The 18,961-nt window shown below is 39.5% G+C and overlaps 1 protein-coding gene across 9 annotated transcripts in view; it reads right to left on the reverse strand.

Annotated features, from left to right (window-relative positions):
• The window catches only part of INO80 (INO80 complex subunit), a 121,482-nt gene that overhangs the window by 70,366 nt on the left and 32,155 nt on the right, over positions 1-18,961 (reverse strand). For 7 of the 9 annotated variants that reach the window (XR_003094289.1, XM_025205286.1, XM_025205285.1 and 4 more), the window contains 15 exons: positions 18,688-18,755; positions 18,136-18,345; positions 17,446-17,526; positions 16,692-16,787; positions 13,174-13,233; positions 12,707-12,849; positions 11,580-11,664; positions 11,010-11,127; positions 9,848-9,933; positions 8,141-8,308; positions 7,549-7,682; positions 6,084-6,151; positions 4,865-4,958; positions 2,962-3,136; positions 1,197-1,262 (listed from right to left, as the gene is read on the reverse strand). Coding sequence is in view for 8 of the 9 variants with exons in the window: in XM_025205286.1 (XP_025061071.1) it covers positions 1,197-1,262; positions 2,962-3,136; positions 4,865-4,958; positions 6,084-6,151; positions 7,549-7,682; positions 8,141-8,308; positions 9,848-9,933; positions 11,010-11,127; positions 11,580-11,664; positions 12,707-12,849; positions 13,174-13,233; positions 16,692-16,787; positions 17,446-17,526; positions 18,136-18,345; positions 18,688-18,755 (1,652 nt within the window). In the remaining variant the exon portion in view is untranslated. The remainder of the gene's footprint in view (positions 1-1,196; positions 1,263-2,961; positions 3,137-4,864; positions 4,959-6,083; positions 6,152-7,548; positions 7,683-8,140; positions 8,309-9,847; positions 9,934-11,009; positions 11,128-11,579; positions 11,665-12,706; positions 12,850-13,173; positions 13,234-16,691; positions 16,788-17,445; positions 17,527-18,135; positions 18,346-18,687; positions 18,756-18,961) is intronic. The other 2 variants (XM_025205288.1, XM_006024597.3) reach the window with 1 other exon arrangement.

Raw genomic sequence — 18,961 nt, forward strand, 5'->3', positions numbered from 1 at the left:
CCCCCTTTCACTGAAAAAGAGACGTGCTTCGTCTTGCTTGGGCTCTGTGGCCTCATTCTTTGCTGTCCAGAAGTCCAGCTTTAACAGATGCCCATCTGAGTCATGGTAATCTCCTGGGAAGCGGAAGATGAGCTTGAATCCTCTCAGACAGAGGGGGACCTAAAACCCAGGTCTCTTATTTCCTATGCAAGTTCTCTACCTACTATCTATGACATAAAAGATGACCATCACCAGCTGAAGACTAAACCAGTCGCCTGTACATGAAGAAATCATTTAGGCCTAAGTCTAGGCAGGAGTTTCAAGCTACGAAACCCCATTTCATACAGATGCCTCAATGCAGCCCTGAGTTAGGCACCAAACTGCCATATCAATCTGGGAGAGACATGCACCCTTCTTCCATTAACTGACTTAAGTGTCCTCCCTCTTCAGCGTGTTGTGCATTGCAAATCCCAGTTATAAGCACCTAATCTTCCCATTTAAAATGAAGGGAACTTAGACACCTAACTCAAGTTTATGGATCCCAGGCCTGGAGTCAGGCACTTAATTTTCAGGGATGGGGATGCTCAGCCCAAGTCCCTTTGTGACTTTTGCCCTGGCCGATCAGAAACTTAGGAAATTTATATCAGCCAAACCCACACAGGAGAAGAGCAGACATTTCACCAAATCAGATCTGGAATCAAGTTCTACCTGAACTCCAGTGCAGCCAGAGTTATGTATACTGTTGGCCAGCTGTTTGTCTATCTGAATATTAGATTAATGGTAGCTGGCCTTTCTGATAACGCTGCAAAATATAACACCAAGCCCAAGATTGTATTTCACATGCGTAAAGGCAGGAAACAAAACTTTCCCTTCATGCTGACTGAATTCTGGCTTTCTCCTTTACCTCCACAGACTTGTGGCGAGAAGCCACATTCCTTTCAGAAACGGAGTCTGTTCAAGCAAGATCCCACTGCTTCAGAAAAAGGGTTTCCCTCCATAAATGTGTTAACTGCCACTAGATGAATCATTTCAACTCTATCCAAGGATTCTTTTCAGCTTACTCTACCCTTATTCTTTTGTGAACGTATTTGTAACATGGGATCAAATATCAAAACCCAAACAGTACAGTACATTTTAAAAAGTTAATAGGTCTACTAATCATAAAAAAGAATAGACGCACATTTTTTCAGGCAAAACCATGGAAAAAAGGAACTAACTTGATGCTGTATGCTACAAGTTAACAGATTTGGATTCAGTCTGCCCAGTAAAAGCAAAATCCGGAGCTGAAAGACACACCAGTGACTATGTCAAACTACCAGCGTCTCACACAATTAATCTATGCATTGTTAGGCTGAGGTCTCTGTTTACACCGGCCTCTTAGCCCTATGTAGCTTGTGTGTTCACTTCCTTTGTACCTTAGAACTGCAAACTACTCTTCTCTGGCTGTTTCCTAGTCCTTCACTTTTTCCTCCCTTTTCTAGGCACCTATAGGCACTTGACGATTTCCTCATAAAAATAACAGTAACTCAGTTTTAAAGAATCAACCCTTTTCACATTATACCTAAGGCACATCTTATCAATATGTTTCCATCTCCCACCACAAAAATCTCTCCTCCCCACCGCTAGGCCCCAAATCCCTTTTGGGATATTACCAAATAACCCAAAATAAAGCATGCTCCCCATTCCATAAATTCACATACCGTCTATTCCATGTGACAACTAACTGTATAGAAGAGATGTGAGTACAAACTGGGCTACAAAACATTTTGAACCGTATTCACCACACTTGCCAAACTGTGATCAATGGATGACTGGAGGAAGATGGGAACAGCAGGCAGGCAGCAATTCAGCTGCAAGAGTGTGGCATCAAGGCTGTTGTATACTTATGGCCTCAAGGGACTTCAAAAGCAGCTGGAGACTGGGTGGGGATTGGGCAGGCTTGAGATGGAGTAGGGGGTTAGGAACTGTTACGTTAATCCTTTATCACTTGGTGATGCCCATGGCATGTACAAATCCAAATAGTTGATTAAGCCTAGCTATCAAAAAGACTTAAACGCTTTGGGATATTAAGTATCAGTTTTACTAGCCATGTAAGGTCTTCATTTTTATTGATCTGATGTGCTAAAGATTACCCATATTGTTGCTAACTATGCTTTCGTATCCTATGCTATGCCACCTTATGCTATCCAACCAAAATAAGACCAGTATCTATCACTACAATTCTAACCATAAAGCACATGCGAGAGAATAAATGCATCTTTGTATATATTTCAAACACAACCTGAAAAGGGGACCTGAAAAAAGAAAGAGATGATCACTTCATTACATACAGCTGTGTTTCATGAGTAGCAGCAGGAGTCCCTAATTCCACAGACAAATTGCACAGCTATTTTTTTACTGTGAATGATCGATATCTCACCGTAGCTTGAGTTTTCCTTTCCAAGTCTATAGTTTGGTGACAGCATCATATTACATGTAAAAGATATGGGCTGAAAAGGAACCATGTGCTCAACACATTAGATTAGGTTTTGCTGTTTATTTCCTCCTCATCTTTCCCACAGGTAATTGTAATTGTATCTTCCATAATTAAATGCAAAAATATTCCCTTTGGTAATGAATGAGAATAGCTTACAAAAGAGTTACTGAAATATTAGTTACTTACTATGCTCCACTGAATACTTTACATACTTTAAAAACAAAACATCAACTGTGAGGTCCACACAGGCTGTAGTATACTGTCTAACCCCAATCACCCCATTGACATCAACCATTCCTAACAGGAAAACCTCCCAAAGTCTTTCCTGAAGATCAAACAGATTTTTGGCTGAAAAGATTAGCCTTACACTGTGTCCTATAAATCGGCTAACTAGCAGTCCTGTGGATAGATATATTCATTTATGTTTTTCACAGGTTTTCACTGTTTCACAACCTGCTAGCACTTGCTAAATAAAAGATGTGCCTGTCATTGAAAATTTTACTTACCTGCAGCAAAGTGCAGCTGTGCAGGTTGGGGAAAGAGAGTGGAAAATTGACTCCAAGCAAAAAATCTTTGTTCCTCAAACAGTGAGATGCCTGCTGGTTCTCTCCTGGCTCTGTCCAGGAGCGCAGGTGATGGAGCCTGTAGGCGGCTTTCAGAGACAGGAAAAGAGCTAACCATCTGAAACAAAACACAGTACATGCACTTATTCACTGCCTTGTGGAGCGTGGGTTTGACATACATACAAAAAGGTTTGGTTTGTCACAAATCTTATTCCTTTAATAGTTCATGCTTACAGTACCCTGGGTTTGGGGAAAATAGAAAATGGATAGGGGAAAACTAACACATATGTCTTGTTTTAGTTTTTTCTAAGAAGTTTTCCTTGAGTTACAGTGATAATTCAAAACATGCTGAAGCACTTCCTCCAGAGACTCAACTCAGAAGTTGCCATTGCTACTTAACACCTCTCTTTGCACCTGCATAGAAAAGTTATTTGTGATAAGGACCCAGCATTATAAGTGTACAACATTCAATGATTCATTTCAGTGATTAGCTAACTCAGGAGAAAGTTGTATCATGTTACAAAACTAAAGAACTGAAGTGACTGGTCAAATAACCATGACCATGAAAGTAAGCAATTCTTAGATATGGCCCTGCCAAGGCATCTAGATTACTATAAAGCACTCATTTTTACATTGAGCTATCTTCCATTAATACCTAATGCCAGTTATGCTGACATAGTGCATTGTTAAAGAAAACTAATCCATTTTACAAAGATGGTTCACTTCAAAGTGTTGACATTTAGACATTCAGTTTAAACTCTTCCCCCTCTCCCAATACTTCACGGCAATCAACTCTTTGGTGTGTTCACAGGGGAAAAAAGTAATGGGTTACAATTGCAAAAAGGGAGATTTAGATTGAATATTAAGAACCTTTTCACTATAAGAGTGGTTAATTATTGGAACAGAGTACCCAGAGAGGCCATGGAATCTGTTATATGACATTCTTAAATACATATTAGACAAATATTTGCCCGGGACGGTTTAGACAAGATTAGGACACAGGGTTGACTTTCTGAGGTCTCCTTTAGCTCTATGATTCTATGATTTCTAAAGTAACTGTTCCTCTTTTCACAAGAGAGCTCATATTACTGATGTAGCATGAATTTATTCATGGTTAAAACTCCATAGTCCTGTCAATATGTTTTACAGTTACAGTCCACATTGTGAGCGGCACACAAAAACAGGCAATACGTGGAGTTAAAGAATGATCAGTATTCTAACAGAATCTTGTTCTCTGTATATTTAAAAATTCATAATAAGAAATGAAGTGCAGTCTCTGGACAGCACAATGATTTGGGATTCTGGGGGGCTAGATTGTATTCTTGTTTATTCTAGTGACCTCCAATGTTATCCTGGGCAATTTTCTTTCCCTTTCACTTCATCTACTTTGTGAATTTGGACTGTAAGCACTTTGAGGTAGAGACTATCAGTAATCAATTAATTCTGCCATGGCTCATCCTGATGACAAATTTCCAACCCCATGGGCTGGAGCTAGGCGGTGAAGCTGTGTTATCTGGCCCACAGGGCTGCCTGTGGGGCTAGACATTTAGCAGTGGGAGGAGAGGAGGTTGCTGCAGCTCCAGAATCCACAGCAATTAACACCGCCACCATAAAATTCAAGCACCACAGGCTGAATGAGGTGGTATCAAGTCTGCAGGACCAAATGAGTTGGACACCACTTCTCCAGACATTATTTGTAGTAACAACAACAGCAATAATAATAAAAATAGGTAAAAGTTCATAGCTTCAAAAATACAAGTTTCATACGGCGATCTCTTTTAAATTGCATATACTTTTCCAATAAGTAATTTTCTAAAAATTAATCAGATCAGCAAACTTTCCACACCTGGCTAAATGTCCCTGATGCATGAGTTTTGCCATTTCTGCCGGACACATATCAATAAACCGGAGGAAAGAAAAACAGCTTTCTTCATTGGCACCTAGGTCATAAAAATGTCAAAGTTAAGATTGATACCTACTGCAAACCCACATACAGGAAGACAATAAGCAAACCTTAACAGCCTTGATGTACTTTCACCCCAGGTTTCATGATATACAAATATAGAAATAATATGCAATTTACAAGAACTCCCAACTTAAGATAGACTTTTAAGGCATACTAAAATTTCACCTTACTGGTTGTTCCCCGTCTTCAAGTCACTGTTTCCAACACAGACAAGATGGGAAAAGTTTAAAAGGTACGAAAAGGTACACTTGTTTATTTTCTTGCCACAGTTAACTTTACAGCAAGGCTATATTCTAATGCCAAAAACATGTCTCCAATGAAAAGCCCATTATCAATGCTAAAATGAATTATGCCCCACAGAGAAACCTGTTTTAATTGCAGAAGAACAATAAAGGTAGGTACTAACCTTCCATGAGGCCCATGCCCCTGTGGTTAAACAAAATCGTAACTTCAAAACCCTAAACAGATGAAAGGATCCATGCTAACAGATTTCAACATAGGAATTTGGTCATAGTATATATGCTCTTGCTCTCCACTCAAATTATGCCCCTACATGTTGAACAATTAAGTTCTCTTGCACGAGGGGAGAGAGAAAGACAAATCTGAGTCAATGTACAAAGCTTGTTTTCTTTTCTGATCTTGTCTCTGATTTGGATCCAATGATTCTGACTTATTCAGGATCATATGCATTCTCCAACTTGTTCAAGTGAAAGAGGAACCTGCAGTTTAGTGCCCAATAGAAACTGAACTAGAATGCACCTGAGATTTCACTCACGGAAACCTATGAAGCATTCACAATTTCAATCTTGAATTCATAAATAAACTTTCCCCCAAACTGGACTAAAATAAGTTGGAAAAAAAGGGAAAGATAGAGAAGTAGGATAGTGATAGGACTAAGCAGAATTCTCATATAGTATCTTTCTATCTTGTTCCCTATCAATCAGATTAAATAAATTGGCTGACTTCATACCAAAGGCTGAGGTCACAGGATTCTAATAAACTGTGACCAGACAGATGTCTCCTGACCTTAAGGAGAAGTTGATCTACCTCAATTCTCTCTCTGAACATGAGTGCTTGCAACATCACAATGTTAACTTACTTCTTCTATGAAAAAGAGACTGCTGGATGTGATCCGGTGCAAATGGCGAAAGCAAAACCCGTAACCACCTGAAATTAAAAATAAATAAATAAATAAAGGAAAAACTAAGTACATTCACAGTTGGGATAACATAACCACTACGGCTCTATCCCCAAGCCAAAGTGACATGTAGTTGTAGTATAAGAGTTTTACTGGACTCCTATCAGGGACTCTACAAAATGTAGTTCTTTAAATGTTAAGCAACTTGGATTCACATGATGATTAACTAATGAAAAACATCAGTCTAAATGTACCTCATAATGGTCCAGAACATCATTTCTGTTTGATTTGCATGTTAGGAAAAGGCTAATATTGTCCTTATTGTTAAATTAAGGGTTTGTGATCTACTGTGCTGCTCTACTGTACATAGCAACAGAAGATGCCCACAACATATGATGTTAACGCAAACTGACACTGAAATTCCTTAAATATGAAAAGCCACTCAAGGGAAATCAGGTTTTTCCAGTTAATTATGTTGCATGGAATCAGTGAAAAGTGAAAAAGACTAAATTCCTTTACTTTACTATATTTTCTGGAACCTATGATCATCAGATAGCCTTTTATTATGAAAGAACATCAGACACTGGGTATTTAATAACTGAATAAAGTGAACTAAATCTAGAAAAATGTCCTTTGGCTAGTGCTACTTCAGAATCTTAGGCAACAGGACTGATCATCACTTACAGAGCTATAGGAAGTTGAATAGCTTTATAAATGCACAATTCAAGGTACTTTTAACAGCTGCACTGATCATCTAGCAGGCATGACAAGTAGCACCATTTAGATGGGCTGCAAGTCAGTCAAGGCAGAATGCTGTGAACACAGCAAATATAGCCTGTGGGAAGATGGGTTGCCTTTCGTTACTCTCTAGTAATATCTAACTCATCCAATATTAAAGGGGTCAAACTGACTTGAGAGGGAACTGCAGCTAACTCTAGCCAGCATGAAGGGTGGACAATACTGAAACTAGCTAGGAGAGGGGAAAAAAACAAAATGTTCACCTTACAAGACCTCTTTAAAATAACAGTGCACAAAAATACAGCCAGTCACTTTCCATAAGAAACAGGTGTACACTAACACACACAATTTAGAAGACAAGTAGTAATGTCCACTTAAGCAATGCTAAATGCCCATTCATTGAGGTAGCTTTCCAATAGGTGTGAATGTAAATAACAGAGGATATGCAGAAAGGAAACAAGCCATATAACAGAAATGTCAGTGCTGTGGAGGCTACTATTTCAGTATCTCTGCTTAAAAGTGTACCATCTTCATTTTGCCCAAAACCAAAATTTTGGATGAGAAATTGATATGAAAAAATCAAACTGCTGCAGAATTAAATCAATGTAAAGAGAGACAGTTAGCAACCATGTTAAAATAAGAAATAAAAGGTATTGGAAAAGCTGAAGAGAAGGTTGAGTTGGCTTGCCTGTCCCGTGAGTGGTTAAAGACCCTGATCTGTCCATGACGGTAGATGAACTTTGAAATCTGGTATGGCTTTAAGGAGATGTAAAACGGAGACCAAGTTTCTTGTCGCTCAAACAGCTCTGGGTGATTACACACCTACAAGAAAAAGAGGATGTCAAATACTGGATTCCACCCTGATATTTAAGGATATGGCCTAATCTGAAACTGTGCAACTGATGAGGACTCAATGATATTTCATAGAATTTCCATCCAACTCTGAATACCATGTGGCATTAATTTCAGCCCACATCACTTTTATTGCCTCCTCACCAGGTAAATGATTTTTTTCTGTATTTAGCCAGGGACCTTGATGTCAGCTACAAGCACTGCATGGGTAGGAGCTGTGTTTCAGGTCATATTCCAACTGCTGGTTGCAAAGCATCAGAGCCATAATTGAGGCTGTATGCAATTTGCCAGCCTATTCTAGGATTTTTAATATGGTGTTTTTAAGATGCATCACCTAGCCCCTTATTACAAGATGAGTATTATAATAATTATGATTACTGTAATAGTGATCATTATAATAATGATTATTCACTTGGTACTAGCCTTACCTTTCTGAACTGCATGACTAGATTCATGAGACTACTAGTGGTGTTCTGTGCTTGCTGGGTAGTGCCCATGGAGGACTGCAGCAGGTCATCAATAGAGATTTTGTTCTTTAGAGCCTGGTATAGCAGCTTCTGTCGGCTAGTCTGCTGGCAGTACATAAGAATCTCAATCTGCAAAACAGAAGTGAGGTTAAAGGCCTATTATCCCAGAGAGTAATATCAGATCAATGCACACTGCTGACAGGCTGATATCACAGGTGTATGCTCAGAATCTCCCAGAAATACATAAGCAACTTCCTCCTGATCAGTAAGAAGTAATCTAGGATCTAGCCTGAACAGCTCTTCCTAACAGAGGAAGATACTGCCATGGAAGGCTTTAGTTGATGATGTAAGGAGGCAGAAAAGCAGTCAACAACAGGATGGCAGATTTTAGTTATTTAGGTAATTAAATGTGCAGACACCTAAGAAACTTTTGAAAAGCTTCACTTGTATTTTTAAGGGCCTAAATACCTTGAAAAATTTTGACCCACAGTCCTCATTTGAGTAAAGTACTGTTGACCAGAGGGTAGCAAGCAGCAGTCGCCAGGGTCTTTACATATACTAAATAGGTGCAAAGGAGGAATTCCAGCATGGAAAAAGTTAAAAGTCTGTCAGAGAAAAGAAGAACCCCTTAAATTCTTGCTGACCTTAAAGACTCCAGCAAGGCCCTGTCCCCCTATCCTCTTACCCAGAGTTTAGAGAAAAATCTAGGAAAGAGGGAAGGCACCACAGGGGTACAGGGATGGACACAGGACTGCATGGGTCCATCATCCACAGAAGGAAAGGAGAGGGTAGAAACTACAGGGAAACATTTAGTCATACTAACTCCAATGCAACTCCGTGACATGATGGGCAAAATCGCTTCTGTGCAGAAGTCATTACCAAGCACCCTACTTATTCTAGACATATACTGAAATGAGAATTTCTCTCTCAGAGCACGTATGGGTACATGTGCAAATATAAAAAATGGGCTGTTCTGTGTATAGGTATATGCAAAACTTGCAACTGGACTGAAATAACTAAATTAAGTGCAAGACAAACCTCCTATTATTTCAATATAAAGTTATGTGTAATCATTCATTTATGCTTAAGCATTATTTCCTTGTCTCTTGCTACAAAAATGCATTAGAAAAAAAGCACATAATAAATGTAATAAGACATTCCTAATACTAGTTTTCCATATAGACAACTGCTATAGTTACAGGAATGTTATGTATTTAGAATGGTGGGAGATATCTACAGGATGATTTCTTTATTAACACCCAGTGCACACCACCAAAGGAAGATAAAGATAAGGTGCATGGCATTATTGTTTCTTCCTGATATTTTAATGCTGTATTGGTCTCCTTCAGTTCATTTACTTTTTCTGTCAACTACTTTGCTATGAAATGTAAGATTTAAGTTTCTTTTATTTGCTGCATTTCACATGAATGTTTTACTTCTGGAAGAGATCATTAACAGATTTGTGTTGAGTTCTCCAGTTAAACACAGGTATGTTAAGACTGTAATGAGCTGGGTGAAATGAAAGGGATGTAAATGGGCAATCTTTGATTAAACTTCAGGTAGAGGTAGAGGTCTATATTTTTTTTCAAATGAATGTAAACATTTGAGAACAGATGACCTTTAAAAAGTCAGATTAAATGTTTGCTTCCAAATTATTTTATTTTGCACCTTGTCTGACAGCTCATTTTCCACATCCTTTTTGATTCTTCTCAACATGAAAGGCTTCAGGATCATGTGCAAACGGGATAGCTGATCTGAAAGGCCAAGGGGAGAAAAGCATAATTACTTTACCAGTAGACAGAAACTGTACCATATCCACTTGCAAATTAAATGCTTCTTGTTTGCCCATTTCTCCTCAACAAAGTTATCTCGCAGGATTGATCCTTCCACTCTGACTGACTCTTTTTAAAAGCATATTGAGATGGACAGGTGACCATGGAAATCTGGAGTTCTCTCTCAAGAAATGAATTTCTGCAACAATTCAGTGTGTTACAATCCCAAACTGAACAAGGCTGCAACATAACAGACACTCATTTCAACTAAAAAAAAAGGGGAGATCATATTTGGTTATTCAGCTGGGCCAATATTATTGGAATAAATGCTTGTCACCATAACATTTTTGGCAAGTTTTTCCCAGAGAACATATTAAACCAACATGGGCCAAGAAGGCACTGTACTAGTAGAAATGTGCAGTCTTTGGGCTGAGATACAAATCCAAGTTCTAATGTTTTTCCAATAGTTAAAAAAATCCTGAAATGCTGCAAAAGTAAAATGAACTGCTATTCTGGCCCAATTTCAGGTCAGTTAATTATTCTGTCTAGGTTAACTACATTTCTCCAGAGTTTCTTTCTTTTTAAAAAAAAACAAACAAACTCTTTACTTCTCCCTAACTGCCCAGTGTTTCATTGTAGTGTTGTTGACATAGAATTATGACCTTCTCCTAAAATGGAAAGGTAGCTTTCATTTAGTGTTGAACGGTATAATCTCTTGGTATCTTATATTATATATCCCCTGCAAAACACTTTAGACTCCTTCAAAGTGAAGTGGTGTGCGTGCATGTGTGTGTTCTGTTGAATGGGTGAAAAAAATGAAAACAGGTACTTTCTCTGTGTGTGAAACTTTTCCTATGTATAAAGCAAGATACAGTGGGTTTGGAAACACAAATCTACCTACAGAACACACAGCCCAAACAATCAGAGCCACTTAATCTGCCTTTCTGTACCAGAACACATGCAAAGGATATACTTGAAGTGGATCTGGGGGCGGGGGCCATAAGAAGGCAGGCTGAAATTAAGAGCTGAAATCTACTATGATTACTCTCTGTACTCACTCTCATCGATGGCAGATTTGTTCTCTGCATGGCTCTCTATATCCTTAGAAAACCACTCGTTGAACTCCTCATGGGAATCAAACAGTGTTGGCATGATAAAGTGCAGCAGAGCCCACAGCTACAAAGAAGCAGCAAAGAGCGTGTGGATCAGCTAAAGCTTATTAGGAATCTCAACATAATGCAGACCATCTTGAGCGATCTCATCAAAAGATGCAATGTTTTTCTTTGGCATGGCAAAAAAAGCTTCCTTTTCACAAGACACAAAAAGCCAGATACAGAAAACTTTTCAAACCGAGGTAAAGGAAAAACCAAAAGGGGTGTATTTTTATCCCAGGAGTTAAAGATGACTGAATCCCAGCAATCTTCAGTTACATGTCATCCCAATGACAGCAATATGCACACATTTTCCTTCTTGAAGCTAATACCACAGTTGCTTCCCTCTGATTTGCCAAAACATAGCCCAAAAACATATATTTGCACAAAAGAACAGCAAGCCTCTCAGCAACTCATTATCACTTGAATAGATTGCAGCTGTGAACAAAATTCATCCCTAGATAGCCTCCAGCTTACCTCAGCCATAGTGTTCTGGATCGGGGTTCCAGTCAGTAAGAGTCGATTTCGACACTGGAACTGCAACAGGATTTTCCAGCGAACACTGACCAACAAAAATGTTTAAAAAACTGTTAATACAAAGTAAAAACAAGGAGAAAAAAAAAGAACAGCAATCAACTCAATGTTTAGAATTAAGTGCTTTTTGGACCTAATTCTGAGTGATTTTAAGGGGCTACAAGATTATCCTGCTATTGGAAAACTTGGCTATATTATATGACAGGTATCAGAGAGACCAAATTTACTTACTGTATGCACAGCAGACATCCTTTTTGTAGCATGTAAATACTTGGCAGTAAAACTACATCAGAATGCTTATCCCTTTAAACTAGCAAAATTACCCCCAGCATTTGCCCTTATTTTTTGCAAAATTTTACAAAGTTTATAGGCCATAATTAAGGAGAGCTAAACTATCTGTTTTAGCTCCCTTGGAATAGCTTCTTTACATTCTGTGGGAATTTTCTCTCATCAATGTAGATAAACCTGGCTCTGGAGATGTTTTTAAACACACAGAGGAGAATTAAAGTGTATTAATTTCAATTTCTGGAAAGTGTCAAGAAAAAGCAATTAAAGAAAAGACAAGCTAATAAAACTTTATTAAGGAAATAGACATGAACCACCCTAGACATAAGCTTTGTTATGAAGTAAAAAAAACCCCATACAACTATCTATGTAGGTTCAGTTAGATGCTTAAGACAGATACTACTCACACATGATATTTTTTTCATCTATACGTAGATGAAATTTTAAAAAATGTCAAGCAAAGTAAATTCAAGATTTTGCAGTGATGTGGGCCGGGGCAACAGGCCAGCAGGATACAGAACAGCACCAACATCAGGATGACAGGGACCAACCCTAATTTGATCCATATTCCTTTGAGAGGAGAAACAGCGTCTGGTACTCCTCCTTATTGACACAAGTGCCTGTCAGTTAGGAAGGCTTGAGAACAGGGATAAATCCTCACTGGATCTCTTGAAAACATGTGCATAGAAGAATGCAGCCTCTCTCAAGCATCATCAGTAAGCTTTACTTCTCTGTCAGATCCCAATGCAATTTAACTTTTCTTTCAAATTTTAAGTCTATGTTACCTGGAGCTACTTTTGAGTGCCTGTGCTTCATCAAGTACCATATATTGCCACTTCACTCGCTGGAAATACTTCACATCCTGGACTACCAGCTGGTAACTGGTGATCACCACATGAAAGGGGGCATCCTGAGTATACAATGTCTTCTATAATAAAAAAAGTATAGATGATATGCACACATTGTGAAGAAAGAGTCTAAGCTGTTTGTTTTCATACTTCTATTCCATAAGTATCCATAGTCCTTACGCTCGTCTACAAATGTGTCTATTTTTTCACAAGTTAATGTTTTAAAACATTATCTGCTTTAAATTCTCTACTTTATTTGCAGAACCACAGTCACTTCCTGAAATGAAAAAGCTTAGATTTGGACTGATCAGGCAGCCTGTCCACATGCTTATACATAAAGTTGAAGGAAACAGAGATGAAAAAGATGGAACTCTCTGGTAAAAGCAAAGGGGCACCAATGTTACCTGACTCCAGAATTTCCTGATCACTTTTCTGTCATGGGGGTTTCCCCAGTATGGTAGCACCTGAAAACAAGTATAAAAATGTTATTTTCAATACTGACATTACTGAAATAAAACTGCATACATAGCAAAACAAAATCAAAATATTCTAAACACAACCCTACCCCCTCCCCAAACACCCAAAAAAAATATCAGAGAAAATTTTCCTTAACCCAAAGGAAAAAAAAAGCATATTTAGAAATAGCCTCTCACAAACAAAAGTCTCAAGCAGCTGGTACATAATGCAAAAATGACAACAATTTTCTTAATTAAACCCTTAATACCCAGAAGAAGCTGTGCCCTTTTCCAGTTAAACCTTCTAAAGAAAACAATACTGATACTTTCAGTATTGTAAGAAAGAAGCCTGTCCTAGGCTGTTAGCTGCTTTAGAAACTCACTTTTGGACATCCCTGAATGATAAGCAGATTAATTTCCCTACTATTTAATTGCTCTCTTCTGCCTCTATCATTCTGGATCAACTGCTTTTACATTTCAAGGCCTTGCTTCCATACTATGCTGTGGACAAAAACTGAAGTAATCTCTAGTGGAGTGTGTCCATAACAAGTAAGGGTAAGCACAACAGCCAAAGTGGCCTTGATTCTCTCACAGCTCAGGATCCAGCTGACCTGTTTCCCCAGAAAAGAGCATTAAGCTTAGTATCTAGTGTCACTGCAGTTCAGTAAAATGTGGTCAACATCAACAGTGTAACACTGCCACCTGTTGTCTAATACAGAAAATGCTTAGGGCTGAGATTGAGAATAAAAGGAAAATGAGGCACAGAAAAAAATCTCTTTAATCTTCCTGCCATCTCAACTAATAAACCCTAACTTTCTATAGCCCCTCACAGAAGTGCATGTATTTGATATTAAACTAAGTTAATACTGAGTGTTCTGCCATGCTGAAAGAAGACTGCTGAGAGAGAGATGTCAGATTAGGTAGAATTATTTTAGAAATTATACCATGGGCCTAAAGAAATTCACCATTTATATTTCAATATAAGCAAATTAATTATACAGTTAGATATGACCAGAAAGTGGTGCGAGTTCTTTGTGGCCGGTAAAATGCGACGGTGAATTTTTCCTACATATTTTTCAACTTGTAAAAAGTATAAATATTTAGAAAAATGAATATTTAAAAATTATTATTATTTTTTTTTACTGTGGGATGAGGAAAAGTTATACAATAAATTAGTCAATCAGCAAAAATAGCCACACATGTACTCTCTTCCTTACCTCCAAATAAAATCAACCTTTCATTCCCACATATAAAACTAACTGTTATCTTTAGGAAAACTATTCCATACATTCATTTTCTGTAAATTAATACCTCTTATTCTAACCCAGGTCTGACTTGGCTTTGGTCTATTCAGTGACCTCAAAAATCAATACGCTTAATTTATAATTAGGGATGCACTGGTAAGATTTTTTTGGCCAATACCAATGGCCAATTATTAACCAGCCACACTGGCCAATACTGATTGATAGCCGAAATGCAGCCTGGCAGCTTGAAGTCCAGCATCTGGCCTGTAAGTCTGTGGGGGGAAGGGGCGTGGGGGAGCAAAGGGGCATGGGGGGGGCAGATCAAGGTCCCCCAGGGGCAGTCTTGGCAAGGGGGGGCAGGTGCCAGACAGAGCCATGGGCGACTCATCCAGGGGTGTGGGATGTGGGAAGGGGGCAGCTCTCACTGCTGTGCACGGCCCCGGGGAGGCATGGGGGCATGTGCCTCCCTGGATTTGCATGCAGGGCAAGGGCGGGCTGCCCACTGCAGGCTCAGGGCTGGAGGAGCGGAACGCAGCAGGGTTCTTGGCAAGGGGGGGCAGGTGCCAGACAGAGCCATGGGCGACTCATCCAGGGGTGTGGGATGTGGGAAGGGGGCAGCTCTCACTGCTGTGCACGGCCCCGGGGAGGCATGGGGGCATGTGCCTCCCTGGATTTGCATGCAGGGCAAGGGCGGGCTGCCCACTGCAGGCTCAGGGCTGGAGGAGCGGAACGCAGCAGGGTGGTGGCGGCAGCGCTGGGACGGGGGCTACAGGATGGACTACAGGCACTCCAAAATTTCCCATAGCCCCCCCTCCACCCACCCCGAGCACAGCCCCCGCCCCAGAAAGAGGCCAGCATAGCTCCCGGCCATGAGGCTACAGTGGGCAGCCTGCCCACAAACTGAGGAGGCACATGCCCCCCCCCCAGGGGTGTGCACAGTGGTGAGAGCCACACTATTCTCCACCCCCCAAGATGAGTCATCCATGGCTTCGTCCTATGCTCCAACCTGACTAGGCAACGCCTACCTCAGCCCCACTCCCTCCCTCACCATGGGGACCTCAATCTGCCTCCCATCCCCCCTGCCCCTCCCCCCAACAAGACTTACCAGCCAGACACCACTCTCCAAGCTGCCAGGCTGCATTCGTGGCTGCGTACATGCTGTGGCTGTGCACATGTATGCGGCATTTATCAGTGACATTATCAGCTACACCAGCCAAAAAAAGCTGGCTGCCGATAATGTCAATTTCCCTTTTATCAGTGCCAATCCGATATGGACCAATATATCAGTGCACCTCTATTTATAATAACCCTGGGCCAATTTAAATACTTTGTCATCTCCTGTTAAATTGCTCCAAATAATCCCATTCTTATCATAACAAGCACCATGTATGCAAGCCTCTTAATTTCTTGTTTTACAACAAACCAGGACTTCTCCAGCATCAGGAAGCTACTTAAATGTTTGACAATGACTCGTGTATTTGATTCATAAAACTCCTACCACTCATAGCTACTACTGGTTTGTTTACCTTTAATTAAAATATTTCCTTAGCACTTGTTCAGTGATCTCAGTTTTTTTTTAAATTATCTTTTGCAGAACTCAAAATATTGTTCATGCACATATGGTTAGCAGTTGTTTTTTTCATTAATCAGTAATTCTTTACTTTGTTGCCTTATTATTTTTCATTCAACAACCTAAATTAGTACTTCCTATCTATTTTTCTTAATTAGTACTTCCTATCTATTTTTCTCTGGGGCTTATTTTCCTTTAACAATGCTGAGGCTTTTTAGAATTCTGCTTCGGTCCACAATTTAATACTTTGTCACTCAACTGCATTAATTTTGAATGCTCCAAAATACTGACAAGAGACGGCGTGTTAAATTCAGAAAGCAAACTCTTGCTTGCTACTGTGGCATATATACATTTAACAAGGGCATGTCAATTACCTTCTTATGCTACCGCACAATCTTAACATCTCATTGAGAATTTATTTAAAAGAAATATCTGTCCCAAATTAAAATGATATATTTTAAGTCATAACAATTTAAGCATCAAACAATGTAATACTCCAGGAAGAAAGACTCAAGAGAAAAGGATCAGCTCCATTATACCTCTTCAAACTTAAAGCAAATCAGATCATTCAGATGTGGCAAATAACTTAATGGAACATGGAAGTTAAGTTTTTGTGAGCCAAAAGAAATACATTTCCTAAGCATGTACATTACCTTAAATTTAGGAACAAATCTGGCAAATTCCTGATGCCAGTTGTTGAGTGTAGAGGCAGGTGAAATTATTAAAAAGGGTCCCCAGATGTTTTCTCTCTAGAACAGGAAACAATGCCAAATTAACAAGAGAGAATCCAACAATTTCACATAGCATTATGATTACTTAATGACAAAAGGTGTGCACAAGAGAGAGAAGTATACAAATTATATAACAAAGCTTCCTACCAGTATTGTAAGGTGGTACGCACCTACATTCAGCAGATTAAACATGCGACAAGGTCTATTTTCAAACCCACAGTGTTGTTCCACCAACAGCCACTGGTGGTTTGAAAAATGAGTTCAAACTCTGACCCATCTCTAAACTTTGCCCAGTGCTGTTACTGTATTTACAGTAATATCTAGACAAGGTTTTTTTCCCCCATTCAACAAGGAGAGAAAGCCTTGTCTTGGATTCAAGTACTAGAGGCCAGGGCCAGAGCTGCCATAGCCACTGCTACCTGGTGGGGCTAGGGTGGCTGGAGTGGCAGAAGAGAAAGTGTGCTGTAAGAGAGAGGGTGCAGAAGAAACTGCATGGTGCATAGGGGACATGTGGGGGGAATCATGCAGTTGCAGGGGACTTGCTGCAGCTTCTACTCTGGCCCCTACCCAAAACACATCTTAAAAGCATTCAAATTTTATGAACTAGAACTCAGTTCAATCTCATGTTAAGTAAACCACTTCTATCAAGTACGCTGATCATAAAGAATCCACCTACCTCAGCCAGATGTGCAAGCAGAGCAATACTCTGCACTGTTTTACCCAAACCCATTTCATCTGCCAGGATTCCATTGATACCCTGCAAAAAAGATCTGCATATGAACATCTCCATCACTTACAAACAGAGGACTATCAGAACACCTGTCATCAATTCAAGGTCCAGCAGCCCACTTTACAAGTCTGAAGCTTCCTACTCCTTCCCCCATCGGTTCATCCCTCTTACATTTTCATCCATTTCTGGGCCCAATTTTTTTCTCAATCAGTCTGCTCTTCGCAATGTAAGTGTAAACCATGTTTGTATTGAAAAGCAAGGCCGTCTCCAATTTAGAGACTGATCTAGGCATAAAAAATGATGAATGCATGGTATAATCCCCTCAGGCACAATTTAGTTTTGGCAAGAAGATATAGATATATGCAGAGAACAATCTAGAGGACAATATCACATGTACTTTATCTTATGATTTCTTAAAGAAATTAAGAGTACTGCTTGCTACTACATATTTTTTTCTTTTAAAAAGGCAGGCAACATATTTGAAGTCTGAAATATTTCTACATCCCATAAATGATCTTCTAATTATTATGATACTTTTAGCCAAATTTTAGCTATTATACTATTAACTACAACAGAATTGCATTTTAGAGACAAACTCAGTACTGATATAAATGCCTGCAAGAAGTATTAATATACCTGCTCGTACAGGTTGGCCAGCCAATTCATGCCTTTCAACTGGTATCCTTTCAGTTTACCGTTGAAAATAGTAGGCTGTGGAATGTCCTCTCCAGCCCGAATAGATGGGTTTGCTAGGCTATAGCTCTCTCCAAAGCCAGTGCCAGATTTGTTGGCAGCTCGTAAGGCAGCTGCTCTACTCTCCTTTGCATCTTCATCAAATGATCTGGTCTAAATAAGGAGGGGAAAAAACTGGGGTAAGATACAAGACAAACTCGCACACATCAAGAATTTCACTGGGAAAAGGTCTTGATGTTAACTCATAGTGATGTAAGTAACGGAAAACAAGCCTGTCTCCATAGCTTACACAATTTGTTTCCATCCAATCCTCTGCCCTCCAGTTTCCCAACTGTTCACAAATGAACAGGGCAACATAATTAAATTAAAATAATTTTGGCATCCACAATTCAAACAGGGGTCCTGACAGAAGACTACTATAGAAAAGACTGGTTCTAGGGCATCTACAATTTATTCCACTTCCCCTTCCACCTCATGCACTGAAGAAGTACACACCCGGGCCTGATGAATCTGGTAAGCATCTTCTGCATTTTTCAGAGCCTGGGCCTTGTAGTAGTTACTATCTGAAAACAATACCAGCACATTAAAACACTTCAGTTAACCACATTGCAATTACCAACTCAATGTAACATCTGCATAAATTCCAATTAATTTACTGGAAATTACGCAAGGCTTCTTCAGGAATAATCCCAAGCACTGAAGTCCTCTTGGCATCATGACTGTCTGCAGGACTATGTAATTCACTTTCAGTGCTTCCCACACCCTACAC

The sequence above is a fragment of the Alligator sinensis genome, unplaced genomic scaffold, assembly GCF_000455745.1.
Source record: "Alligator sinensis unplaced genomic scaffold, ASM45574v1 scaffold108_1, whole genome shotgun sequence".
Classification (NCBI taxonomy): Eukaryota; Metazoa; Chordata; order Crocodylia; family Alligatoridae; genus Alligator; species Alligator sinensis.